Genomic DNA, 27,989 nt, shown 5'->3' on the forward strand with positions numbered 1-27,989 from the left:
GGAGGCCCCCAGGAAGGTGGAGCCCTCGTGAATGCAACTGGTGCATATGTAGGAGCTCCAGAAAGCTCCTTAGCACCCCACCATGTGAAGATGTAGCAGAAAGGCCTGAGCTTGTGGATCTGGAAAGAGGGTCCTCACTAGAACGCGACCACGATGGTGCCTTGGACTTACCAAGGACTTCCCAGCCTCCAGAACAATGAAAAAGAAACTTCTGCTCGTGGTAAGCTACCCAAGCCTGTTGTATTTTGTTATAGCAGCCCAAACAGACTATGACAGCACCTCTTCTGTGGGGCAGGAGGGACTGGTAGGATTCACATAACAAGAGGTGATGGCTCAAACCGCTAACTGCCGAAGCCTCAGTACTGCTGTGCATCACGGGGCTTAGAAAGAATGTGCACAACAAAGGGCCTCACGACCAGCAGAACAAGCCCAGACAAGCAGTCCATCCAGCTCTGTGCACACGGGCAAAAACTGCCATTTCATATGGGGGATGCCCCTCTTCACCAATGAAAAACCCTATAAGCTACGAAAATGTGGAGACATGGCTGAGCCAAGTCATCTCCTCCCTTCGCCCTTGGCTGGGAGACCTTTAATTAGAATTACAAGTTGATCAGTCAGGACTTGGAACAGAATCCACTCCGGCCAGTTTAAGCAGAGAGCAAGTATAGAATCTCCAGGAGAGCCAGGGGATGAAGCTTCCAGACTGTGCAACTCGGAACCAAGCCCCAATTAACCATGTCCGACCGCCCAGCAGAGATCCTGAGCCCACCACCGGCACAGTCACCTCGGACGGAAACAGCAGCATCACCATTAGGACCCCGCCCACCACTGTCCTTTCCTCTGGACAGTCTGACTCCTTGGCCGCAAGTCCCCGGAAAGGAAGCCTCAAGCACGTGCACCCAACTGGTGAGCTTTACATCAAGTATCGGCATCCTGGCTTCAAGGGCAAAGGGGGAAGCAGACGGCTAGCTTCTTTCTTGGAGACATAGGACTTAAAGGGTGAGAAGGCCCCCAGGCGTATTAAATGTGCTCCAAAGGAGCTAGACCTCACCCTTTATGCTGGAGGTCTGTAGTCAAGCCTGGAGGCATTGTTTTCCAAGAGGGGACAGAGCCAGAGCCTCCATTGTCCTGTTTCTTATCTATGAAACAGAGCCACCTAAGACAAAATAAAACCCCCTTTGTCTGGCAATACTTTACTTCCACTCAGGCCCGGCCACATGATTTGCAGGGCCCAGTGAAAAGCGCAAATGCTAGGTTCCTTGCTCAAAAATTTAAAATTTAAAAGACAGAAACAGAAGAGCATTAGACCAAGCTGGGCCCTTCTGAGGAGGAGTCCCTGGGCCCCTGCACAGATCACATGCCTTTGAGGCTGGTTCTGCTTCCTCCCTCCTCTGTGGCCGGTAGGATTGTATTGTTTGAACCCTTGTCTAATCTAGTGTTGCTAGACATAATGGGAAGAGAGGGGAACTCAAATGATATTCTTGATAACACAGTATCTAGTAAGGTCTGGAAACCTCTTAGAGTTCATTTTGGGAGTGTCACGCTGGAATCTACACAAGGAAGAAGAAATCATGAAACTCCAAGGCCTCAATGAGAAGAAAAGTTGCTCTGGCAAGCTTGTTCATCCTGCCTGATCTTGTAACAATGCCCTACTGCCTGTCATAGGATATGGGTTGTCACGGTGCAGGAACTGGGGCAGGATTTTGAAACACTCCAGAGATTTCCTTTCTTCCTTCTTGTCTTCCTTCTTTCCTTCCTTCCTTTCTCTCCCCCCACCCCACCTTCTTATATAAACCTTGGCCAAACGTTTGGCCAACCCCCTTTGAAGCTAAAGGAAGATATCCGTGGTCTGATATTGTATGCCGAAGGCTACAAGTGGCTAACCTTTATATAAAAATAAAAAACACCCCCAAATTCAATCACCCACACCAGGTTTCTCAAAAAACCCATGGGATCTCAGCTACTAAAATAGAAATCTGGGCACTGGGAATAGCCAGGCTCATATGCATGGAAAACTCTTGTTTCCATGTAACTGTAAGTCTAATTTCCACCTGCAATGCTCAGGCGGTTTGAGTAGGGATATGACAACATCAGCCCTTGGAAGTGAGATAGAAATTATGTTACCCTGACAGGTGTCGTTAAACATGCCAAGGCAAGCAAGAGAGGTGCCAGTATGGACAGGAGAGAAGTCCAGTTTGGGAGAAAGAGAGACTGTTTTGTGTCAAAGTGCAAGGGAAAAGCAAAAGCAAAGACGATACGTGGATAGCAAGGTTGGAAATCTACTGAGAAAGGAGTCCATTCAGATGGTTCTGAAACAGAATCTAGGGATCCTTAACATTTGTGGGATCTTATTTAGTACAGCAGATGGGCAAGCACTCCAACTCTAGTTGTAAAAACTCCTTTCCACTTACTAGCCTTGTGACCTTGAGGAAGTGTCAAGCCTCAGTTTTCTTGTCTGCAAAATGAGATAGTAATGATAACTATGTGAATGATTAAATCATTTATCAGGCATTTACAACAGTGCCTGGCTGATGATAAGAACTCATGAAATGCTAGCTATGGTCATGATGATGGTGATGATCATGAAGGTAGCTGATGACAGTGGTTAAGGAAGTTAGCTGGTCTCTCCTGCCAAATCACCAGCAATGGGCCAATGAGCCGGTGGATGCCACGAGGGAGGGGTAACGGTGGGAGAGAAGGAAACAGGAGAGAAAGGGATGGGAGACAGAGGGAACTAGTCAAGAGGCTTTGATGTCATTCCCAGGGAGAGAGATGAGGCCAGCCCAGGGCAGTCTGAGATGCTCTTTAGCTATTCATGGGGTTGTTATGTGTGTCTATGTTATACACAGTGATCATGAGGCTGTTCAGTTTTCCAACTGTATAGGGACTATTTGGTCAAGCGTCCACAAAAACTGAGGAGGGCCTCACCTAGAGATGAGGGGCACTGGGGTAAGAGAGAAAGAGCCCTGTGCTCAGGGTTACACATTTGAGGAACAGCTCTACCGCCCTCGGACAATCTTTTTTTCCCCCTTACAGGCCCTGCAGGAAGTGAAAGAGCTCCCGCTGCCTGTTTCTGGGTACCGGGGCATCAGAATCAGGGAGTTCTCATGTCTGAAACCCCCACACATGCTTTAGGTAAGAAAAGGAATAAGGAGAACAGAGAAGTGTCTGTGACAAGCTTTTGGTTTTATTTTTGTCTTCTGGAAATGTTTTGTGTCAAGACAAAGTACCACACACGTATGATACGTGCGTGTGTGGATATGTGTGTGGATTTCTCCTTTTCTGATTATAAAAGTAACACATATTCATTAGAGAACATCCGAAAAACACAAAAATGCCAAAGTCAAAAATAGGAATCACTGATAAGACCACCACCCAGAGATAATTGCTCTGCCTTTGAGTTTATTACTTTTTCTTTCATTCGTTTACAATATGCATATCATAATAGAATTTGTTAAATTTGTATTATATTTTAGAAGGTTTCATATCTCGCTTCTTGTACTTATTGTTGACATTTTTCTGTATCATTAAACGTTCTTTGAAAACATTTCAGTTACACACAGTGAAATTTACTCTTTTTGATGTACGGTTCTAAGTGTTGACAAAGACATAGATTCACTACCACAATCAAGATACAGAACAGTTTCTCACTCCCCCAAAATTCCCTCACACTACCCCTTTGTAGTTACCCCCTCCCCCTAGTCCTAACCCTTTGCTACCACTGATCTATTCTCCATTCCTACAGTGTTGCCTTTTCCAGAATGTCATATAAGTAGAATAATACAGTATGTCGCCTATTGGTCTGGCTTCTTGTATTAGCACATCTGAGTGTTACTCATGTAACATTTTCTTTCTGACTATATAGAGAGTGTTGCTGAGTATTGTATAGATGTACCACAGTGAGCCCATCCATTCACCAGCTGAAGGACATTTGGATTGGTAAACATGACTTTTACCAGTTGAACGCGATTCTAACCTACAGATATACCAAACCATATGAAAACAGTTCCCTATTATTGGACATTATGAGTTTCTCCTCCCCATTATACATAACCATTAAGTGAACACCTTTATTCATAAATCTTTGCACGTCAAATATATATACATTTATAGAGTGTATATATATCTTAAGCTATCAATAAGCAAGCAGTGTGCCCCACAGGGGATACAGGAAAATTCAGAAAAAATATAAAATCTAATTCTACTAGAATTTTCTAAAAATATTTTATTATGTAACAATAGTCTGGGTCCCAATGCTTTATACAATATGACACAAGAAACTAATAACTTGCTTTCATTCTAATGCAGCAATTTTAACCTGCTAAGTAGAACTAGACTAATTTCTTGTCTCTGAAATCCCGAGCTTGTGTATCATTGAAAACATTAACATTTTTTCCCAGAAGGAAGCTTCTTTAGACAGTGGAACCACCTGGTATGCACAGAACAAGACAGAGGAATGTGCAAGGGCGGGTTTCAGGGCTGGGGGATGGTAGGGCAGCACAGCTGGGCTTCCAGTCACGGTTGAATAACTGAAGCCAGAACCACTAAGAAAGGAATGAAGAGGCTGGCACCATGTTCTGCACAGAGGGGTGGGGCTTCTCTTCGAGTGGAGGTTACTGCTCTGTAAATTAAAAAGGAAAGAGAAAATTTCAGTATTGGTGTGCAACGCCTACTGTCAAAAATACACATGCATGCTGCAAAAAAAATTGAAATAGTGCAGAAAGTTAACAAGTGACGAGTAAAAGTGCCTTCGACTCCCCCATTCTTGCTTTCCACAGAGAATCATTGCTGACGGTTTGAACTGTCTTCCCAAGAACGTAACACGTATGCATGCATTACACATGTTCCCACACACACCTTCACACACCCTTTCATCTGAGTACAAATGCAACCTGTAATTTTTTTCCCCTAACATCATATTTTGGACATACTTTCATATTGTACATATGAGTTAATTCATTCTTCCTCATGGATGAATTCTTACTGTATGGATATACCATAAACCTAGCCAACTTCCCTACTGATCGACATTACATTGTCAGAGTTTAACTGGCGTGGAAAAACGTATCTTGACTTAAAGACACCAAGAGAGGACCCGGCCAAAAAAAATGGACTCTGGTCGGGGCTCCTGAGTGGCTCAGCTGGTTGAACATCAGTCTTCAGCTCAGGTCATGATGTCACAGTTCGAGGGTTTGAGCCCTGCGTCGAGCTCTACACAGAACCTGCTTGGGTTCTCTATCCCTCTCTTTCTGCCCCTCCCTTGCTCGCTCTCTCTCTCTCTCTCTCTCTCAAAAATAAATACATAAACAAAACATGGACTTGTCATAACAAATAGAGTCTGACCACTGACTGGATTTTTTAAAACAGAAATTACTGAATTTTTAAAAACCAATTCAAAGATACATCTTTTTAAATCATGAAACCATCGAATGTTGGCTTGGAAATTTATCCCATGGTTTGGGACTCCATCTGAGTGCTGGTCACCCCTCATTCACTAATGTTTATTACAGCATTATTTATAATAGCAAGATATGGAAGCAACCTATTGATGGATGAATGGATAAGGGAGATGTGGTATTCACACACACACACACACACACACACACACACACACAGGTGCTCATGCAGACACACACAGGAATACTACACAGCCACAAAAAGGATGAAATTTTTAGCATTTGCAACAACATAGATGGACCTAGAGGGTATTATGCTAAGTGAAATAATTCAGACTATGAAAGACAAAAAGCATATGATTCAGTTATATGTAAATCTAAAAGAAAAAAAAAAAACAAATGAATAAACAAACAAAAAGTAGAATCAGACCTGTAAATAGAGAACAAACTGATGGTTGCCAGAGGGGAGGAGAGTGGGAGAATGGGAAAAACAAAATGGATGAAGCGGAGTGGAAGATACAGACTTCCAGTTATGGAATGAATAAGTCACAAAGAAAAAAAAAAAGAAAGAAAGAAAGAAAAGCATAGAGAATTTAGTTAATGATACTGCGTTATATGCTAACAGATGGTAGTTATACTTGGGATGAGTATAGCATAATGTATAAGCCTGTCTAATCACTATATTGTACACCTGAAACTAATGTAACATTGTGTGTCAACTACACTCAAATAAAAAACAAATTAATAAAAATGGAATAAAGGAACCTCAAGCAGCCACAAGTTTGTACTAGGGCTCCCCCTGCTGGACATTTACTACAATTGCACTTTTGATTCAGTTCACGTTTCAGACTTGATTTACTCAAAAATTTTTTTTTCTTTACAATAATTAATGAATCCAAGGGTATACTTATTTTTATTCTTTTAGGAAAATAAAATATTACAGAACTAAACATAGTCATAATAAGAGTCTCCACCCTTTTTCAGTTCTCACTGCCTTTTATAGAAGTAACCACTGGTAGCAATTTGGAGCTCATTTCCTTAGACCGTTTCATCACTGACATCCATTATCGCGCACACCCAGAAACACGTAGTTTTCCTTTGCTTTTCACGACTGGCTTCATGTTCTAGGCATTGATTTGTCACAACTTAAACTTTTCCTGTCCACATGAGGTTGTGCTGAAGGGCAATTTTTATGCAAAGAAAAAACACTATTTGCAATTACTTTGGTTTTAAAAATTAATTCTAGCTATTAAGCTTATAAATTCAAACACCTTATTTCTCCAAACATTTTTCTAGTTGACTTACGTGTCATATTTTTCTGTTTAAAAACCTAGGCGGGGGGCGCCTGGTGGGCTCAGTACACAACTCTGGATGTCGAGGTCACGAGTTCAAGCCTCACATTGGGCCTAAAGCTTACTTTTAAAACAAAATAAAAAAACCTAGGGACCTCTGATAATAACTTTTTTTTTTAAGTAATCTTGGGGTGCCTGGGTGGCTCAGTCAGCTGGGCGTCTGACTTCAGCTCAGGTCATGATCTCATGGTGCATGGGTTCGAGCCCTGCATCAGGCTCTGTGTGGACAGCTCAGAGCCTGGAGCCTGCTCCGATTCTATGTCTCCCTCTCTCTCTGCCCCTCCCTTGCTCATTCTCTCTCTCTCTCTCTCTCTCAAAAATAAATAAATCATTAAATTTTTTTAATAAATTAATTAAAAAATAAAAAGTGATCTCTGTGCCCAACATGGGGCTTGAACTCACTATCCCAACATCCAAAGTCACATGCTCTACAGATTAAGCCAGCCAGGTGCCTCTGACAATAAGTTTTAAGGGGATTTCATACTTAATCAAATTTCCTTGAATAGTTTTAACTCAGGTTATTTTAGACTAAATTATTTTAAACTTATCTTTTTTAAATGTTACATTTTTTTAAATACTTCAAGTGACTTTAAACGAGCCACACCTTCTCAAACACTTGATTCTAGTAAATCTAATAAAGGTATAAAATTTCATCTTAATTCTCTTAAACATTCCAATTTTGGCTAAAAAGTAAAATCTCTTATAACTTTCAACATTAAAAAACCCAAGTCTACAATCAGCTATTTAATAGTTACATACATATTTGGAATCACAGGGCTATTTTTATATGCTAAATTCTCTAAAATGCTCCAAATTTAATTAAATACCAAAAAATGCAAGTTCTTCCTAAACTTACCACAAAACTATTTTTTTTAATGTTGATTTATCTTGGAGAGAGAAAGACAGAGCTCGAAGAAGGGAGGGGCAAAGAGAGAGGGAGACAGAATCCGAAGCAAGCTCCAGGCTCTGAGCTGTCAGCGCAGACCCTGACATGGGGCTCAAACCCATGAACCATGAGATCATGACCTGAGCCATAGTCGAATGTTCAACCAACCTAGCCACCCAGGCGCCCCAACTTTCCACAAAACTATTAATAATATGAGTTGGATTTATATTAACAGCTATATATTCCGTTTTAAACCTTTGTAGATTAAAAGTCCTTTGTTCCACTATTCCAAAGCAAGTTGAGCTTGGATTTCCCACTTCTGTGTCCTAGGGTATGTGGGGGGAGGGGAGACAATGCATTTTGGACAGAGAATTCCGACCAAGATGAGACTTTTGATGTTTCTCCTTGACCTCGATTGATACAAGGAGTCCTTATTTCAATAACATAAGTATGTCTGTTTTCTCATTTCCTCACCAATCCTGTATTGTCATTGTACTGAATTTTTGGCCAATACTGGAGTCTACAAGATTGTTTTCTACATATTTTTTCATGAGAAATTGTTCATGAGAATTTCTCCATATTGCTGTATGATTATCCTATCACTGTTTCCCCCACCCAGCTTTAGGGAGATATAATCTACATACAATGTCTACATTCTATTCCAGTAAATGTAACCCTTTGATGTAACCATTCACTTCTCATTGGATATCTACCTCTGATTCAGTATTATAAAGAATGCTTTGGTGAACATCTCTGAGCATAGAGGTTGTGCCCACATTCTGAATCGTTTCTTTAGAAGAGGGTACCAGAAGTACCCTAAGGTCTGACTTAAGGTCAGAGATTATGAATATTTTTATAATGCCTGATACATATTGTCAAATTTTTCTCCCAAAGCAATTTACAAACTTATAATGGCATCAAGCATTTAATAACATCTTTAAAATATTTTTTCCACTGTATGTCAAAGACATTGTGGTGAAAATTGCACCTCATGAAATCTGTATCTCATTTGGGGCACCTGGGTGGCTCAGTCGGTTGAGCATCCAACTTCAGCTCAGGTCATAATCTTGCCATTCAGTTCGTGAGTTGGAGCCCCACATCGGGCTCACTGCTCTTAGCACAGAATCCACTTAGGATCCTCTATCCCCTTCTCCCTCTACCCCTCCCCGACTTGTGCTCTCTCAAAACAAATAAACATTAAAAAAATTATATCTCATTACTACTACAAGGAGGAACTCATTCTCCGTATTTGCCATTTGGGGATCATCTCTTGCAAATTATCCATCAATATTCTTAGTGAAGTTGTTTAAAAAAGAGATCAGTAAAATTCCTTCCAGGGCAATGAGAGTGGAGGAAAATCTGGCAACGAGTGAAAGAGGGTTTGGGTTTTTTTTATTATTATTATTTTTTTTTAATTTACATCCAAGTTAGTTAGCATCTAGTGCAACAATGTTTTCAGGAGTAGATTCCTTAGTGCCCCTTACCCATTTAGCCCCTCCCCCCTCCCACCCCTCCAGTAACCCTCTGTTTGTTCTCCATATTTAAGTGTCTCTTATGTTTTGTCGCCCTCCCTGTTTTTATATTATTTTTGCTTCCCTTCCCTTATGATCATCTGTTTTGTACCTTAAAGTCCTTATATGAGTGAAGTCATATATTTGTCTTTCTCTGACTGACTGATTTTGCATAGCATAATACCCTCCAGTTTCATCCACGTAGTTGCAAATGGCAAGATTTCATTCTTTTTGATTGCCAAGTAATACTCCATTCTACAGATATACCACATCTTCTTTATCCATTCACCCATCGATGGACATTTGGGCTCTTTCCATACTTTGGCTATTGTTGATAGTGCTGCTATAAACATGGGGGTGCATGTGCCAAGAGGGTTTTATTCTTGACATTCAATGGAACTGGGGAAGAACTGTCATAAATAAATCTATTCAACAATCACTGAAAGAATGCCCAAACAAAGTAAAGAACAGATCAGGGACTATAAGCCCCTTCCTGGCGTGCCTGTGGCTCAGTTGGTTAAGCGTCTGACTTCGGCTCAGGTCATGATCTCATACTTTTGAGAGTTCAAGCCCCACATCAGGCTCTCCACTCAGCACAGAGCTCACTTTGGATCCTGTCTCTCTCTCTGCCCCTTCCCCCTCACTCTCTCTCTTAAAAATAAACATTTTTTAAAAAAATCCTTCCTTATCTGCTGTGATGTGAACCACAGGGACATTTTGAGGTAGTGTGGTTTGGTGGGAAAAACAAGGATTTGACACACGAACTTGCATTCTGTACGTGGCTCTAGCCAGTCCTGAATGACTCTAAGAGATCACTTAGCCCCCTCAGCATCACTGATGGGGATCAAATTGCCCACCTTCCAGGAACGTGATCAGGAGGCAAGATGATGACCCCAGACTGCCGCACTGGAAGCCCGACACACCCAAAGTCCTCAGAAAGGCCTGGGAGAGGTAAGGAGAGCCACCCTCAGTCACCCGACACATCCTGCAGCAGAGGAGGTAAACTGAGGCACGGGGTGCCAGGGTGGCACCACTTGCCTCTTTCAGGAATGGCAGTGGAGGGCCCAGTGGTTTTACAAAAAGAAACTTTACGTGATCTGTATCTGTATAAAGTTGACAGTCTGCTTAAGGAAACGGAGTAAAACCGTAAAGACCCGAGTTACACTGTAACGCTAAGGAGCCTACGCGGCCAGGCCTTTTGAAGTCCCCAGCAAACTGGGTTGCCCAGGCCACTAAATCCTCCCACAACCTTATTCCCCTTTTCTCCGCCTAAGTGAACCATCGGTTTCTGTTTCTTGCAATCGAAATCTGGAACTTACACATTTGCTACCACCAGGCATGTCTCCAACTTCCCTAGGGCATCTGTCATTCCTTTTGGCTACCTGGCCGGATTGAGACATTGTCTCAAACACGAGCTTCCACAAAGAGGAAACCAATCCCTTTCTTTCTTTTTCTTTCTTTCTTTCTTTCTCTCTTTCTCTCTTTCTTTCTCTTTCTTTCTTTCTTTCTTTCTCTTCTTTTTTTCCTTTCTCTTTTATTTCTTCTCTCCTTTCTTCCTCTTTCTTTCCTCTCTTTTCTTCCTTTCTCTCTCCCTTTTTCTTTCTCCCTCTCTTTCCTTTCTTTCTCTTTTCTTTCTTTCCCTTTCTTTCTTTCTCTCTCCCTTTCTTTTTTTCTTTCTCCCTCTCTTTTCTTTCTTTTTCTTTGTCTCTCCCTTTCTCTTTTTTTCTTTCTTTCTCCCTCTCTTTTCTTTCTTTCTTTCTCTCTCTCACTTTCTTTCTCTCCCTCTCTTTCTTTTATTTCTTTTCTTTCTTTCTCTTTTTCTTCCTCTACCCCCCCCCCCCCCCCCAAGTGCCTACCAGGTTGCAGGCTCCATACTAATCTCTTGGGAAACATCCATCAGTGAACAAAACAGGTAAAAGTCTCTGTCCTTCTGGGGCTTATGTGCTAACAGGTGGCAGATAGGCAGTAAAGAATAAACTTAGGCACCTGGGTGGCTCAGACGGTTAAGCATCCAACTTTAGCTCAGGTCATGGTCTCATCATTTGTGAGTTTGCACAGACAGTGTGGAGCCTGCCTGGGATTCTCTGTCTCTGCCTCTCCCCCACTTGCATGCACACATACTCTCTCTTGCTCTCTCTCTCCCTCTCAAAATAAGTAAACTTTAAGAAAAAAGTGTGTAAAAAAAAGAATAAACTTAATGAGCAAATAAGTCAGAAGCTGATAAACATCATAAAAAAGAGAAATAGAGCCACAGGAGGGGTTTCACAGAGCCAGTCCATGGTGCAGGCTGTAATTTAAAATACCGAGGTCAGGATAACTTCCTGGAGGTGAGATACAAGCTAATACAGCAGGTGAGAGAGTTAGCCCATTGACAGCTAGGGGAAGGACTTCCAGGCAGAGGGAACAGTGCAGGCAAAGGCCCCGGGGCAGGAATTCACCTGGGATGTTCCAGGAGGCCACTCTGAGGCACAGAAAGGAGAAGGGAGTAAGGAAGAAGCTGGAGAGAACTGGGCCAGAGCAGGCTGTTTGGCTCTTACTCTGAGCGATGTGGGAGTGACTGCAGAGTTGTGAGCCGACAAGTCCCATGACTGAATAGTTACAGAACTACACTCTATACTTTGTGAACTTCTGGAAGTTTCCCTAATAAATAATTAAAATGGCAGCTGGGCCTCAAACAGGCCATGAAGGATGGGACAAGGTGAAAGCAAGAAGGCTCATTAGGGCCCTCTAAGTAATCTAGCTGACTGCTGGCCGGGCTGGTTCTGGTAGGTGACTGCATACTCCATCAATCTGTAAGTTGAACCAGTGGAATTTTCTGGTAAAGCATGAGAGAAGGGAAGGAATCAAAGACGGCTCCAAGATTTCTGGAACAGGCATTTGGGGATTTGGGGAAAGTTGGGCATTGCCATCAGTTGAGACAAGGAAGACTCTGGGTAGACCAAGTTTAGAGGTGCCTTAGTTTCCTGTTGCCACTGCAATAAGTCAATCAGTGGCTTAAAACAACGCACATTTACTCTCTTACAGTTCTGAAGGTCGGAAGTCAGAAACCAGTCTCACCACACTAAAGTCAAGGTGTCAGTGGGGCTCCTTCGTTCCGGAGAGCCTCCTGAAGGAAGAATCGGTTTCCCTGCCCTTTTAAAGTACACCCTTCCAGGGGCGCCTGGGTGACTCAGTCAGTTAAGCATCTGACTTCAGCTCGGGTCATGATCTCACGGTTTGTGAGTTCAAGCCCCGCATCGGGTGAGCTGGAGCCCTGCCCCGCTTCAGGTGAGCCCCGCTTCAGGTAAGCCCCGCTTCTCTCTCCTCTCTCTCTGCCCCTTGCTCACTTGCACTCTCAATAAATAAATAAATAAATAAATAAATAAATAAATAAGGTGCACCAGTCCAATCTCTGCTTCCATGATCACACTGCCTGCTTGTGTTGTGCATCGAATCTCCCTCTGCCTCCCTCTCATAAGGACACTTGTGATTCTATTTAGGGTCCACCTGGATAACCAAGGATAGTCTCCCCATCTCAAGATCCTCAACGTAATCACATCTGAAAAGTCCCTTTGCCATACAAGGTGATAGTCACAGATTCCAAGGATGACAACTGGGTATCGTTAGGCGCCATGATTCGGCCTACCGGAGCAGGTAAACTCAGTTCGGTTTGGGATGTGTTGAGATTGAAATACCTATTAGACCATCCAAGTGGAAACACTGAGTAGACTGTTAAATATGCAAGTGTGGCGTTCCGTACAGGACCTAGACTAGAGACATTCATTCCGGAGGCACCAGCATATAGGTGAGATTTAAAGCCACGAGGCTGGATTTAAAGCAGATACTCACTTTCCCACCCTGCCCTGCAGTTAGCGCACAGACACATGACCAAACTCTGCCAACCAGCTGTCCCCACTGGAGCACAGTGGATTGAGACAGCAGGGCCCCCCAACGTCTAGTCTAGGGGCACCTGGGTGGCTCATTTGGCTAGCGTCTAACTCTTGATTTCGGCTCGGGGCGTGATCTCATGGTTCATGAGATCAAGCCCCACACTGGGTTCTGCTGAGTGCACTGGGATTCTCTCTCCCTCTCTCTCTGCCCCTCCCCCACTCACACTCTCTCTTTCTCTCAAAATAAATAAGCTTAAAAAGTAAACTATGCTAACCATGAGGATGCCTAAGGCACCAGCGCTCTGGGGCTGCAGTGGCAGAGATTGTGGAAGCACCCAGGTGTGAGCACAGGCACTCTCTGAGCTGTGGTACCCACACAGGCTCCCCTCTGGCAGTTCTGGGTCAGACTTCGGCCTGGACTCCGGTCCCGCTTCCCCGGCTCTCACAGGAAGATTCTGTGCGGTGCCTTAAAATCTTTGAATACATCCCATTTCTGCTGAACTACCTGGAACTGATGTGTGATGCTTGTAGACAAGAATTTCGACCGATGCCCTACCTACTTGAACTTGAGGAACCTGGGCCCTGTGCCCAGACCTGGCTCTTTAAGAGTCTTTCCAGTGTCCTGTCGAGAAAGGAGGTGGGGGGCTAATACACCTGTTGCTTTCTTCAATCTCCACGACAATCCTGTGAGGTGGTTTCCATTATTTTTCGTTTGGGGCCTGAGAAAACCGCCCACCTCAGGCTATGGGACTCCAAGCGCAGTGCTCTTACCGCCGCCCAAAGGCTCAGTGTCCACAGTCTGTGGGCAGGAAAGTTCCCGGTGAGAAGTTGGGGGGTGGTGTGTGTAGAAAGAGTGTGAAGGACCCGGAAGGCCAGACTAGAAGTCTGGATCGGTCACAGGAACCTTGAAGGTCTTTGAGCAGCGTGGACGGGACGGTGGGTGTCCTTTCCACGTGAAGCAAGTGAGGACCCAGGATCATAGGACATTCTTGCTCTTTCATGAGAGGATGAGAAAACTGCGTGCCTCCTCCGAGGGGTCAGCTCCAGGGTCACATGCTGTCATGGTGGGATCTGCTCGTTACTTCCCTCCCAGGAACAGTCCGGGGCGGACACGGCAGCTCCACGGTCGGGAGCGCCCAGCCTCCCCCATTGTGCGGCTCTGCGTGCCCAGCCGAGGACGGTCCCCACCGCGTGGCCCAGGTCCATCCACGGGGCGGCAGGAACGCACACAGGGAAGACAGGTCCCTTCCTTTCACGTGGAGTCGCGCCCATCGCCCCACCGCAGCGCAAAGGGAAGCCAGGAAACACGCTCGCTGCTCTTGGCAGCCGTGAGCCCAACTGAAATGCGAGGGTTCTCGTACTAAATGAAGGAGACAAGAGCTCTGTGGGGATGGTGAGCAGTCCTTCTCTCTCTTTCTGTGTCTGTCTGTTTCTCTCTTTCTAATGGACTAGTTAGGAAACTGAACAAAATATTCTTTTTTTTTTTAATGTTTTTTAACGTTCATTCATCTTTGAGAGAGAGACAGACAGACAGACAGACCACGAGCAGGGGAGGGCCAGAGAGAGAGGGAGACACAGAACCCGAAGCCGGCTCCAGGCTCCGAGCTGTCAGCACAGAGCCCGACGCGGGGCTCGAACCCACGGGCCGCGAGATCACGACCTGAGCCCAAGTGGGACGCTCAACCGACCGAGCCACCCAGGCGCCCCAAAATGGACAAAATATTCCATGTGGCGCACACAGCACAATGTGCAGCAGCCAGGGTACTCTTTTCCCCTTACAGATGGAAGAACGGATGGTATGGACTTCAGCTCACCTGGGCAGGTGTTCATCAAACCTGCACCATCTTAGCCGCTCAGAGAGCCCGAGCCGCTCAGTGCAGAAGCACAGGACTCCCTCCGCAGCCACATGTTCTAGGGCGCGTGTGTAAAATCATACTGCAATTCATCAGTGGTCTAAAAATAGTCCCGCTTATCTTGGGGAGGCAAGGAGGTCGGGGCAGGACAGCTACTTACGAGTTTAAGGCACAGTCAGGATGAGTGCTGTGGTCCACACACATTAAGAGCTTCACTGGTCTACAGAATGAAAAGAAATAATATTTAAGGGATTATTTAAATGACTCTCACTCATCAAACATATACGGTATGCCTGGAAAGTACCGGGGATACAAAGTCTCTCACCTAAAAGAACACAAACTGTTTGTTTTTAAAAATATTAGCCAGCATTTATTAGGCACTTACTACATACCAAGAAATTTGATGATGGATTTTTTTATTTGTTTTTAATTGTTTTAATCTTTATTTATTGCTGAGAGAGAAATAGCAGACACAGAGTGCGAACAGGGGAGGAACAGAGAGACAGGGAGACACGGAATCCAAAGCAGGCTCCAGGATCTGAGCTGTCAGCGCAGAGCCCAACGCGGGGCTCGAACTCACAAACCGCGAGATCATGACCCGAGCCGACGTTTCACGCTTCACCGACTGAGCCACCAAGGCGCCCCCGATGAGATTTTCTATATAGACTTTGCCATTTAATCCTCACAAAGACCAAACAGAGCAGGTATTAATACCATCTCCAGTTTACAGGTGAGAAAGCTGATCAGAGTAACTGGCCCAAGAACACACACTGACGGCTGCGGTGCGGAATGTGAGCTGAATGCGAACCCTGCAGGCTCACTCCAGAGCCCAAGCGCGGAACCACCCAAGCAAGCATGTACAGTCTTGCCTGGAAAATCCTCTTGATAAGTTCTTTGGCCAGAAAGTTGGACTTGAAGCACACGGGTGATGGCCTTTGCCCAGGCTCCAGCAACAAAGAAAGCTGACTGGCTCTGCGAGTAGAGGGAGGAGACGTGGAGTCCCAGGAGGGCAGGGAAAACAGTAGTGAAGAGAGGAGCCGGGTAACAGGAGCACAGGGCACACTAGGTAGGAGTCAGGCCAACAGGGGCTCCCTTCCTGGCCAGGTGGCTGGAAGGGACTTTGGAGAAACAGGAAATGTGTGTACGCTCTACTGCTCCCCGAGGCTTGCCTACTTTCCAGTAAAGTCTACGATACACAGCTATTTGCTATGACCGTAGTTTATTGCTGTGGCTTCATGCCCCCCACTCCAAAGTCATTGAGTTTCACTGAGTCTGGCCCAAGACAGCGCTCACAGAAAGCAACCAGGAGGCAAGAGAGGCTATGACAAGAGAAGATGTGGCCAGAATTGGCAAGAATCTTGGGGAGAACTTCCATCTGCCACAGGACAGAGGACAACATCACCTGAATTTTATGGGGCAGGTTCTCAGTTACATCTGGGTTGGAGTTTGGTTTGTTACCCTTTGTGACTCTCCTGCAGTAAGCCTTCTGTTACCTCCCCTGTGCCCCGGGAGCAAAACAAAACCCCACCTTAACACAAGAGCCCGTGGGCAGTAAAGAAGTGGGAGAAGGGGAGCTGACCCAGGCTTGCAAAGGAAGAGCCCTGAAGGCCAGCATCAGTGGGGACAACACTAGGGCAAGTGACAGCAGGCTAAGTCCCTGAGGACAGCCATGCGCAGGGAAGGAGACCTTGGGCTCTGGCCTGGGTCACCATACGTGGCCTGACGACTTACAAAGACAACTTCCTCGAGGGAGTTCTGGGCCAAAGCAAAGTGTCTCACATATGGAACATTTGGCACAATTTTCTCCATCACTGAGCAGTTTTAGTAAAAAACAAAAACAAAAACAAAAACAAAAACAAAAACAAAAACAAAAACAAAAACAAAACAAAAAACAAAAACTGCCTTTCAAGAAAAATATACAAAAATCTGGTGCTTTCTTGTTGTGATGAGCACTGGGTGCTCTATCGAAGTGTTGAATCACTATATTGTACACCTGAAACTAAGATTACATGGTATGTTAACTGACTACAATTTGAACAAAAACATTAAAAATAAATAAAATAAAATCTGGTGCTTTAAGAAAGGAAGGGTCCTATAGTAGAGGGGCTCCTGGGTGGCTCAGTCGGTTTGGGTTTGAAAGGGCGGGACTACGCCGGCTGACTCCATCTTGTTCTGTGTCCTTCACCTTGACCACACCTCCTCCCCTTGAGTAACACCCCCCCCCCCTCACCTGCCTAACAGGACTTGGACCCTTCCCCAGCCAATCGGCTGAGGCCACAGCCATTACCTCACCAACTGCCCCTAGGCCTCAATAAAACCTTTGTCCTTTTGAAACTCACTCTCTCTCCGGTATCTCACCACTGGGTCAGTGCAGGTAGGGGATTGAGCTCGAGCTAGCTCGAATAAAGGCTCTTTTGCTTTTACATAGGACTCGGCTCCCTGGCGGTCTTTGGGGATCACGAATTCTGGGCATAACAGGTTAAGCATCCAACTCTAGATTTCAGCTCAGGTCATGATCTCACAGTTTCATGGGCTTAAGCCCCACGTCGGGCTCTGCCCTGATAGTGTGGCACTTACTTGAGATTCTACCTCTCACTCTGCCCCTCTCCTGCTTGCACTCTCTTTCTCAAGAATAAATAATAAATTAAAAAATGAAAGAAAGAAAGAATGAAAGAAAGAGTCCTCTCGTAGAAAGAAAAGAGCATACTTCAAAGCCATACGATGCTAGGTTCAAAACTCAGCTCTGCCACAGAGTAGTGACCTTGCAAAACTTATTTAATTTCTCTGACCCTTAATTTATCCCTCCATGGAAAGCAGGTATTTATATAAAGCTTAACAACAGACAAAACGAATCCACCACAAGTCTAGACAGAGGCTACTATTGTGGGCAGGTGGGGAGACTCTGGGGTGCTGGTTATATTGTTCCTCGATCCAGACAGGTGCGTGTGGAACTTGTGAAAATTCATTCAACCGTGTACTTAGGGCTTGTGCATTTTCCCGTACATAGTTTGTATTTCCCCCAAAAGAGGACATTGTTTTGTGTTTAATAGAAGATGGCAACACCTAACTTTTGAGTTTCCTGAGAGCGTTAACAATAACAGATGAGTACACTGGGACAGCTTCAAGCTGTGGGGCTCCTTCTCTGGGAAAGCGGAGGACAGCCCACATTTCCCATGGGCTCTGCTCGGTGGGGACGATTACCCAGCCCCCAAAGCCACGGAGAAGGTATGGTACAGTAGAGCCAGACGGATGGTCGTGGGGCCTGGCCAAGACCGCAGATGTAATTGCCACCCTTGCCAATTTGGGGGAAAGCCACTAAGGCCTTGCAGTGCTGGACTTCGGCCCCGAGGAACCGAGGAACCGAGCAGGGCTGCAGACTTAGGCAGTGAGGCAGAGAAAAGCAGGAAGCAGCAAGGTAAGAACTCCCAGTCCAGGGGAGGGTTTCCAACAGGTATCAGGGTTTCAGCCAAGCTTATCTAAACTTCCAAGAATCAGGAAAGCCCTCAGGCAATATGTAAATACATAAAGTGCTTAGCCTACAATGTGCTACAGTAAATGGTAGCTGTTACTATTTTCCTATGGGTCCACTGTCAAGGTCTATCTGTAAGTATCTCAAACAAACCCACCTTAGCACCTATCTTAGGCAAGGACCCATGGCATCCACAAATCCCGGGACCACAGTGCCTGTCCTCAGGCGACTCACCATTGCTGTAAGCAAGGGAGGGGAAATGGGACAAGCAGCCAGGAAACAGGACTTTACTGTCTGTCCTTGAAGCATTTTTTTTTTTTTTTTTTTTTTTTTTTTGAGAGAGAGAGAGAGAGCACGCACACATGCTGGAGACAGGAGAAGAGAGAGAACCTTAAGCAGGTCCAACACTCATCATGGAGCCCAAGCCCAACACAGGGCTTAATCCCACGACCCCAGGATCACGACCTGAGCGGAAATCAAGAGTCAGACCCTCAACTGACTCGGCCACCCAGGTATCCCCTTGAAGCATTTTTTCTTAAAGACTCTGGACAAAAGTGGGTGGGACCCAGGCAGAGGTCTGGCCAGAAGGCACCCTCAGCCCTCGCGCCCAGTGACAACCCAGAAGGCACAGTCCAGGGGCCCTCAGCTCTGATCCCAGCAGAACCCTTTCCAACGGCCCCTTGCCCTCCAAAATCACCGCTCCACCCTGGAAATTGTGCACTGATTAGGATATAGCACCTACAGGTGATCATTAATACAGCGGTACTGAAAGCCCATTTTCTCCAGTCTCTCTTCCAGGATTTTCACACTGCCTTCTCCACAGGATTCCCTAAAATACAGAAACATAGAATATAAATAAAATTAAAGGAGGAAGAAGAAAGTTGTTTCTGGGTGAATTACAATGTCCCATGACCACGTGCTTCCTGGGTTAGTCTCCACTCTGAGGGAATATGGGAAAACCCGCTGCACCCTAGAAAGCTGAACGCTGAGAACCTGTCTTGGCGGGTCTAGCTGGGGAGGGGGGGGGGGGGGGGCGGGGGGGGGGGACCTGCCCTGGCACATGGTGGTGGTCACAGGGCACCCCGCAGCCCTCCCCCCAGCAACACACCTTAGGGCAGAGCCCCAGGGCCCCAGAATGCTAGCGACTTGTGTCCCATACAGTATGTTTTAAATGAAAGCAAGAACATACAAACCAAATATTATTAAAAATGCAAATAAACCCATAGGGAAAAAAATCACCCCAATCGCACATCGCTAGAGATAACTACGGTTCACATTTTGGTGTATACCGTTCTCAATCTTTGAAATGCATTCATTCCCATGAGACTTTTTTAAATTTTTTTTAACTTTTATTTACTATTGAGAAACAGAGACAGAGCATGAGCGTGGGAAGGGCAGAGAGAAGGGGAGACACAGAATCCGAAGCAGGCTCCAGGCTCTGAGCTGTCAGCATAGAGCCTGATGTGGGGCTCGAACCCACAGACTGTGAGATCGTGACCTGAGCCGAAGTTGGACGCTTAACGGACTGAGGCACCAAGGCGCCCCAGAGACTTTTTAAGTATAACAATAGCCTTCTGCTATCCAATGCAGTTTGTAGTGTGCCTTGGCCCGTGTCTGTTGAAGTGTATATATGTACTTCCGGCATGATCACCGTCATCATCAGGACATGATTCATAAAACCAGTCCCCTCTTGTTGATCCTCAAGGCTGATGTCACACTAAAATGAACCCTGTCGAAGCTTCCTTTTCACACCCATCTTGAATTACTTATTTCCTTCGCATAAATTCCTGAAAGTAGGTTTTCTGGCACCACGGTTTTGAATGCATTTTAAGGTTCTTCCATAGCGTTAAAGAACATTCAACTGAGGAAATCTGAAAATCTAATTGGTTTCATTCAACAATTCAGGAATAGACCCTTCTAGGAAACAGCGCCCTGAGGAGTTGCACAAGGTGGAAAGCTTTTGTGTGGGCAGGAGGGTGTGACGAGGAAGTTGTCAGCAAAAGAAAAGACAGGATTATTTCAGGCCAGGTCATCATTTGCAATTTCCTTATCTCACTAAAGGCAGGTTCGAAGGGCAAGCTTTCTCTGAGAGAAACGTTAAAATAACAAGGAAGCAAAATTTCCTGACAAGAGGCAACTTCCCACAGAAGTAAGACAAATAACATGTGCTATTTTCTATGCAACATAAGTATACTTTGTCTTCTGGGAAGAGAAATGCAGATCTGGTAGAACTATAGTAAGTCATCTGCGAACCTAATCTCTTGCCTAAGACACAGGAAAAAATAATCGCTCATTATGTGGTGAGTCTTAGAGGGTCCTAGGGGCCTGAAATGGGGAGGTTGCTAAGATTCTCCCAGAACATAGTCCTTGGGGTTGTCAACGCTTTGCATCAGTGCTCTGAAGAACAAGGCCCCAACTTGCTTCTGACATTCCACTGCAGCTGCCAGATCGGCTTGTCTCTGAATCAACTGGGTTTATGTTTTGTTTTTGTTTTTGTTTTTTGATGTTTATTTATTTTGAGAGAGAGAGAAAGAAAAAGAGCAGGGGAGCAGCAAAGAGAGAGGGAAAGAGAGAATCCCAAGCAGGCTCTGCACTCAACACACAGCCGATGTGGGGCTCGAACTCACTAATCACGTGATCACCACCTGAACCTAAATCAAGAGCCAGACGTTTAATCGAGTGAGCCACCCAGACATCCCTGAGTTTATGTTTCTTATCTTTACTTTTTCCAGCAATGCCCCTCACTGACGAGAAGGATGAGTTCAGGCTTGCATTTATATAAACTCAGGTGGTTTTCTAGAAAAGATGGACCTTAACCATTTCCTTGGCCAGTGAACTAAGATCCAGTTGTAGAACTGGGTCTTTTCTGAGAATAGTTTTCATTACATACTCCTTGGGTTCATTGTGAGAACTCCTGGTGGGGGCCTTCAAACAACCAGGAGGAGAAATTGGCTTTGACCCACACGAATGCATAAGGAACTCTCCAATGCTACCCAGGTAGCTCAGAAAGGACAATCTTCCTCAGCTGAGAATAGTATCTGAATAAAGGAGGTTTTCTCTCTGGACTCGGGACTGGTTAGTGGCATTTCCAAAAAAGTCAAGCCTTTGTCTTTCTTTACCCATGACATTAGAAACAGAGAAGAGGGGTACCTGGGTGGCTCAGTCAGTTAAGCATCCGACTTCAGCTCAGTCCATGATCTCATGGTCTGTGGGTTCAAGCCCCATGTTGGGCTCTGTGCTGACAGCTCAGAGACTGGAGCCTGCTTTGGATTCTGTGTCTCCCTCTCTCTGTCCTTCCCCCACTCACACCTGTCTCTCTCTCTCTCTCTCTCTCAAAAGTAAATAAACATTAAAAAAAATTTTTTTTTAATTAAAAAGAAACAGAGAAGAGTGTTGTGTCCCCAAAAATGAAAATGTAAAACGGACTTGATCATATGAAAATCAAGAAAAGCATATTTGCACAATTACCATCATCAGAAACACCATGACTTACACCTTTGGTCTCCCGATTTCATGCATAACCCAGATCTCAATTCGTGTGATTTTATCCTTCTGGAGGTAGGGAATTTCAAAATCTGCAAAAAAACTGAGAAACAGGAAAGGCATTTCTTAAAGTCTTAAAGCAATAGGATACTCTTCCCATTTCGTTAGTTGATTTACACATCACTTTTGTTTTGAGGGGTGTTTTGGGGGGGTATTTTTAGCTTTTATTTTTAGGTGATCTATTTCATTCATGCATTCATCAGCTATTAATGGCAGAAATGTGTAGACGTGGCCCTGATCTCCAGGTCATTCGATTGTTTTGCTTTACTGGAATTTACAAAAGCAAGCATTACACTGGGAATGAAGACAATTTTCTTAAGCCTGCATTTAAAAACACAAAATGAACATTTCGGCATTCTTCGTTGTATTTGTTGATGCTGGTATTCTTACCCTTTAACAGGATAGGCTCCTTTGGGCTCTGAACCGTTCAGCATGACGTGGATCACCCCAGTACTATCCCTCGAATACTGTAAGAAGAAACAACTATTTTGAGTAAATTAACACATGTCATTTTTCAGCTACGAAATGAGCAAGTTTTTGAAACTGACAATCCTCGGGGAGCCCAGGGGGCTCAGTTGGTTAGGCGTCCAACTTCAGCTCCGGTCATGATCTTGCAGTTTACGGGTTCAAGCCCCTCGTCGGGCTCTGTGCTGACAGCTCGGAGCCTGGAGCCTGCTTTGGATTCTGTGTCTCCCTCTCTCTCTGCCCTCCCCTGTTCGTGCTCTGTCTCTCCCTCTCTCAAAAATAAATAAACGTTCAAAAAAGTAAAAAGATAAAAAATAAAACTAACGATCCTCAGTATTAGCAAGGATCAACTAAAATTTGGTATTTCAAAACAATTTTGATATTCCATATAGCTGGTAGGGATACAACTAGTGTATCTTGTAAAGCAAATTGCTCTGAAATGTCAAAACCTCATAGACTCAGTGATTCCGTGTTTGGGAATCTACTGAGGAAACAACGTGATTCCAGCATCTGTAACAGCGGAAACAGACTAAATTACACAGCCATTGCAAACAACGTCAAAATCACAGTGGCTTTAAGCAAGAAAGAGTTGTTTCGTGCTCACACTACACGTTTATCACAGGTCGACTGAGGTTTTGCTCCATAAGTCCTCGCTCTGGGACCCAAGCTGATGAAGACTCCATGTCTGTAAAGTCGCTGATTGTCAGGGAAGGGGAAGGGGACGGTGGCAGATCACAGACCAGTTCTTAAAGGTGCCCGCCCGGAAACCACGCACACTCCCTCTCACATCTCTTTGGCCATCACATGTCACACCCAAGTAACTTGAACAGTCAGGGAAATGCAAACCATGTGTGTGGAAGATGAGCCAGACATATTTTGTAAAGAACTCTACACAACCCTAGGGACCACCACAAGCACTGTGCACAGAGGTGTGTGTGGCAGTGTTGTCTGTAAGCAACCTAAAATAGGCAACAACAGAGGAATGGTAAGTAACCCAAAGTACTCACATGTCTGAAATATTAGCCAACCATTACTAAAAGTCCACACGAGATTTGCAAAAGTGTAAGAAGCGCTCACATTTAAAACGAAATGCAGGATGACGTAGACTGAGCATGAGCCCTCAATGCTCAAAATAAACGGGCAAAAGTCTGGGAACATTAGTCAACCCCCCAAAATTCCCAAGGAAGGGATAGGTCCAGAGAAGTTCCCAAATCTCCAGTTCAGAATACTACTGCCTGGCTCAGTCCGTAAAGAATACAACTCTTGGTCTTGGGGTTGTGTGTTCGAGCCCCACGTTGGGCACAGAGATGACTTAAACATAAAATCTGAAAGAAAGAAAGAAAGAAAGAAAGAAAGAAAGAAAGAAAGAAAGAAAGAAAGAAAGAAAGAAAGAAAGAAAAGAAAGAAAAGAAAGAAAGAAAAAGAATCGTACTGGAACATGCGATTTCCCTGATAAAATGTTTCCGTTAGCGAGGCGGGGGGCCGGAAAGGCAGGTGGCAATGAGATATCCAGGGCTGGACTTCTCTGACAAAGTGACACCTAACGCCAGCAGCAGCAAAGCGACAGTGCACTTCACGCTGTGTACGTTTTAGCTTGCTTCAAAATAATGTTAATGGTCACGGTTAAACCCACAAATGCCAAAGTCTGGTGACCACTATGCTGAAGGGGTCACCTTTACTTATACACGATGAATTTTTTCTTATCTATATTTTCTATAATTTGTCATTTTTAAAAATAACTTTTTAAGAATAAGTCTAGAAAGAACGTCCAGCTATTTCTTCTTCTTTTTTTAAAACATGCTTATTTGTTTATTTTTGAAAGAGAGAGAGTGTGAGAGACAGAGACAGAGAGAGAATCCCAAGCAGGCTCTGCACTGTCAGCACAGAGCCCAACTTGGGACTTGTACCCATGAGCTGGGAGATCGCGACCTGAGCCAAAACCAAGAGTCGGACAATTAATCGACTGAGCCATCCAAGCGGCCCTAATGTGTCATTTTTTTAATCCTGAGCAGCTACTACATTGATAAGAAAAAAAGGTAATAAAAAATGCATGCAGATATAATGAAGCTATATGACGCAGCGGATGTAAGTCCATGACTCCTCGACTTACGAGCTCTGTAATAAGCCTGGTTAAGTTTCCTGATCCCTTTGTGCCTCATAAGGATCCCTCCCTCATAGGATTGTTGTAAAGATTCAATCATTTAAAATAATAATTATTGGGCACCTGGGCGGCTCCATCGGTTAAGCGTCTGACTGACTTCGCCTTAGGTCATGATCTCACGGTTCATGGGTTCGAGTCCCACATGGGGCTCTGTGCTGACAGCTCAGAGCCTGGAGCCTGCTTCAGACTTTGTGTCTTTCTCTCTGCCCCTCCCCTGCTCACTCTCTCTCAAAACTGAATAAACATTAAAAAAAATTTTAAATAATTATTAACATCTATTGAATGAATACTTCTCTGCTACAATTCAGACCCTCTCCTCATCGTTATGCTAAACTCCTCTCCTTGTGCATAGATGACCCAGCTCATTCCAAGGACTCCTAAAACGTGGGTATGATTCTTGGACTCCCATTCCAGAGTTGGAGAAGGTAGAGGAGATTGGTTTGGAGCACACTCTTTGACGTGGGGCAGGTGCACTGCAAACAGTACATGGTTTGTTGTTGTTGTTGTTGTTGTTGTTGTTTTACGAGAATGTTGACATTGCCCCTGAGTCACTGTGACGACCAACCCCACATTCAGGCGATGAGGCACCCACAGCCTCCGTGAGCGCTGGCAGCCCAATGCTCACTGAGCGGAGTCTCCACTGGAAACGAAGCCTATGGGTAGTGAGCAAAAGTGGGGTGCCCCCGCTGGCGCAGCAGGAGAGTGCAGACATTAACAGTGCCTTTTGCCTGGAGCAGGCCCATTGTCCCGCTCTAAACCACAACGTGGAAGAGGGTCGAACAAAAGTCACCCTGATTAACAATGGACCCAGTGGACACCTGGGGATCCAGAATGGGACAAAAAGGGACATGGACAGCCCTGAAAGGGGGTGGGAGGTTGTAGGTGATGGGACCCTGAAGCCCACTGGCCTCCTAGTCAATACAGCCAACGGTTAATAGACTATCATGAACTGGTAGCTGTATAGACCTTCCACAAAAGACCATTTCTGGGTCTCCAGTTTACCCTCTGCTCACCTGTCACCTATCACCTCCTCTATCATTAATATCAGTCTCGGGGACATTTCTGACCCCCACATCTCGATCTCAGGTGTCCCAGGAGTTCGCATAAAACAAGGGTCACCCCATTTTACATAGCAGTCAAAACCACATTGATTTAAAATACTAGGGCAGCCGTGGTGTGGTGGTAGTAATAGTGACTAGTTAATATCCTCATCTATACCAACACTCACTGAATGTGTCCCCTGTGCTAGGCGCTGCAGTATTTGGGCTCCTACGTCCTCACACCTCTACGGAGCAGAGTGAATCAGACTGTGCCAAACATGGATGGGAAGAGAGGCTCAGAGAAGTTAAGTCATGACCCGATGGGCCCAGTCTCTGAACCCCACTGTCTCATGTTTGCAGGCCTACACCTGCTTAGCCTCTCGGCTGCCCTCCTCACGCTTACCTGCATAGATGCCATTTTCCAGTAAGAATCCACAGGGTTGTTCTCACAATCTTCTGACGTAGGGCAGGACCGATAATCGAGCCCTAAGGGGAAAACAGACAAACATGTTTCATTCCAAACATTGCATCAGAGAAGAATTAATTTAAAATATTTGCTGGCCCCACAAAATCTATTTAGCTTGTGTTTACAAGTTTGACGTTCACAGTAGTTCTGCCCACCCAATCCACAAGGAACGTGGTGAGGGATCACCCAATCCATGACAGCAGGACAGGTGTCATTTTGCTCAGCACAAACGTGAAGAAGGCAGAGAACTAAGCAGTTAGTGAATGAGTAAGGCTGCCGACCACTGAGCATCAGCATGTTAGCTGGGTTATTTCTTTACTGAAGTTCGGGTGAAATTATTTTTTAAAAAAACTCTTTGCAGGGTGCCTGGGTGGCTCAGTCAGTTAAGCATCTGACTCTTGATTTTGGCTCAGGTCATAATCCCACGCTTGTGGGATCGAGCCCCACATCAGGCTCTACACTGAGTGAGGAGCCTGCTTAGGATTCTCTCTCTCTCTCTCTCTCTCTCTCAAATAAAATTTTTTTAATTAAAAAAAAAACCTTGGCTTTGTTGGGAGAAGTGCTTTCTCCAGTTAGCCCTGGTCTTGGACATAAATAAAACAAAAATACACCAAGAAAGTGATAGTCCTTGGCCAAAAAATAGATATTTTATAAAATTTAAAATATATAACATGTCGGCACAAAAACAGACACTCAGATAAATGGAAGAGAACAGAGAAGCCAGAAATGGACCCACAAACATATGGCCAACTAATCTTTGACAAAGTAGGAAAGAATATCCAATGGAATAAAGACAGTCTCTTCAGCAAGTGGTGCTGGGAAAACTGGACAGCGACATGCAGAAGAATGAACCTGGACCACTTTCTTACCCCATACACAAAATAAACTCAAAATGGATGAAAGACCTCAATGTAAGACAGGAAGCCATCAAAATCCTCGAGAAGAAAGCAGGCAAAAACCTCTTTGATCTTGGCCACAGCAACTTCTTACTCAACACGTCTCCGGAGGCAAAGGAAACAAAAGCAAAAAGGAGCTACTGGGACCTCATCAAAATAAAAAGCTTCTGCACAATGAAGGAAACAATCAGCAAAACTAAAAGGCAACCGATGGAATGGGAGAAGATACTTGCAAACGATGTATCAGATAAAGGGTTAGTATCCAAAATCTATAAAGAACTTATCAAACTCAACACCCAAACAACAAAGAATCCAGTGAAGAAATGTGCAAAAGACATGAATAGACACTTCTCCCAGGAAGACATTCAGATGGCCAACCGACACATGAAAAAATGCTCAACATCACTCATCATCAGGGAAATACAAATCAAAACCACAATGAGATACCACCTTACACCTGTCAGAATGGCAAACATTAACAACTCAGGCAACAACAGATGTTGGTGAGGATGCGGAGAGAGAGGATCTCTTTTGCATTGTTGGTGGGAATGCAAACTGGTGCAGCCGCTCTGGAAAACAGTGTGGAGGTTCCTCAAAAAATTAATAGAACTTCCCTACGACCCAGCAATTGCACTACTAGGTAATTCATCCAAGGGATACAGGTGTGCTGTTTTGAAGGGGCACATGCACCCCAATGTTTATAGCAGCCCTTTCAACAATAGCCAAAGTGTGGAAAGAGCCCAAATGTCCATCGATGGATGGATGAGTGGATAAAGAAGATGTAGTATATGTGTACAATGGAGTATTACTCGGCAATCAAACAGAAATGAAATCTTGCCATTTGCAACTACGTGGATGGAACTAGAGGGTATTATGCTAAGTGAAATTAGCCAGTCAGAGAAAGACAAATATATGACTTCACTCATATAAGGACTTTAAGATACAAAACAGATGATCATAAGGGAAGGGAAGCAAAAATAATATAAAAACAGGGAGGGGGACAAAACATAAGAGACACTTAAATATGGAGAACAAACAGAGGGTTACTCCTGTAACCAGAGGGTTACAGGGGGTGTGGGAGG

At 44.7% G+C, this 27,989-nt stretch overlaps 1 protein-coding gene across 3 annotated transcripts in view; it reads right to left on the reverse strand.

Moving 5' to 3' along the window:
- Nucleotides 1-3,382: 3,382 nt before the first annotated feature.
- Nucleotides 3,383-27,989, reverse strand: part of BST1 (bone marrow stromal cell antigen 1) — a 31,533-nt gene continuing 6,926 nt past the window's right edge. Inside the window, exons 4-9 of one of the 3 annotated variants that reach the window (XM_019453660.2) lie at nucleotides 25,949-26,031; nucleotides 22,270-22,346; nucleotides 21,830-21,922; nucleotides 19,079-19,165; nucleotides 15,028-15,087; nucleotides 3,383-4,621 (exon numbers count right to left, since the gene is read on the reverse strand). In XM_019453660.2, coding sequence (XP_019309205.2) covers nucleotides 4,516-4,621; nucleotides 15,028-15,087; nucleotides 19,079-19,165; nucleotides 21,830-21,922; nucleotides 22,270-22,346; nucleotides 25,949-26,031 — 506 coding nt within the window. In that variant the 3' untranslated portion in view covers nucleotides 3,383-4,515. Of the gene's footprint in view, nucleotides 4,622-14,531; nucleotides 14,950-15,027; nucleotides 15,088-19,078; nucleotides 19,166-21,829; nucleotides 21,923-22,269; nucleotides 22,347-25,948; nucleotides 26,032-27,989 lie in introns of those variants that run through there. The other 2 variants (XM_019453661.2, XM_019453662.2) reach the window with 2 other exon arrangements.

The sequence above is a fragment of the Panthera pardus genome, unplaced genomic scaffold, assembly GCF_024362965.1.
Source record: "Panthera pardus isolate Hobbes unplaced genomic scaffold, ASM2436296v1 HiC_scaffold_13, whole genome shotgun sequence".
Taxonomy (NCBI): domain Eukaryota; kingdom Metazoa; phylum Chordata; class Mammalia; order Carnivora; family Felidae; genus Panthera; species Panthera pardus.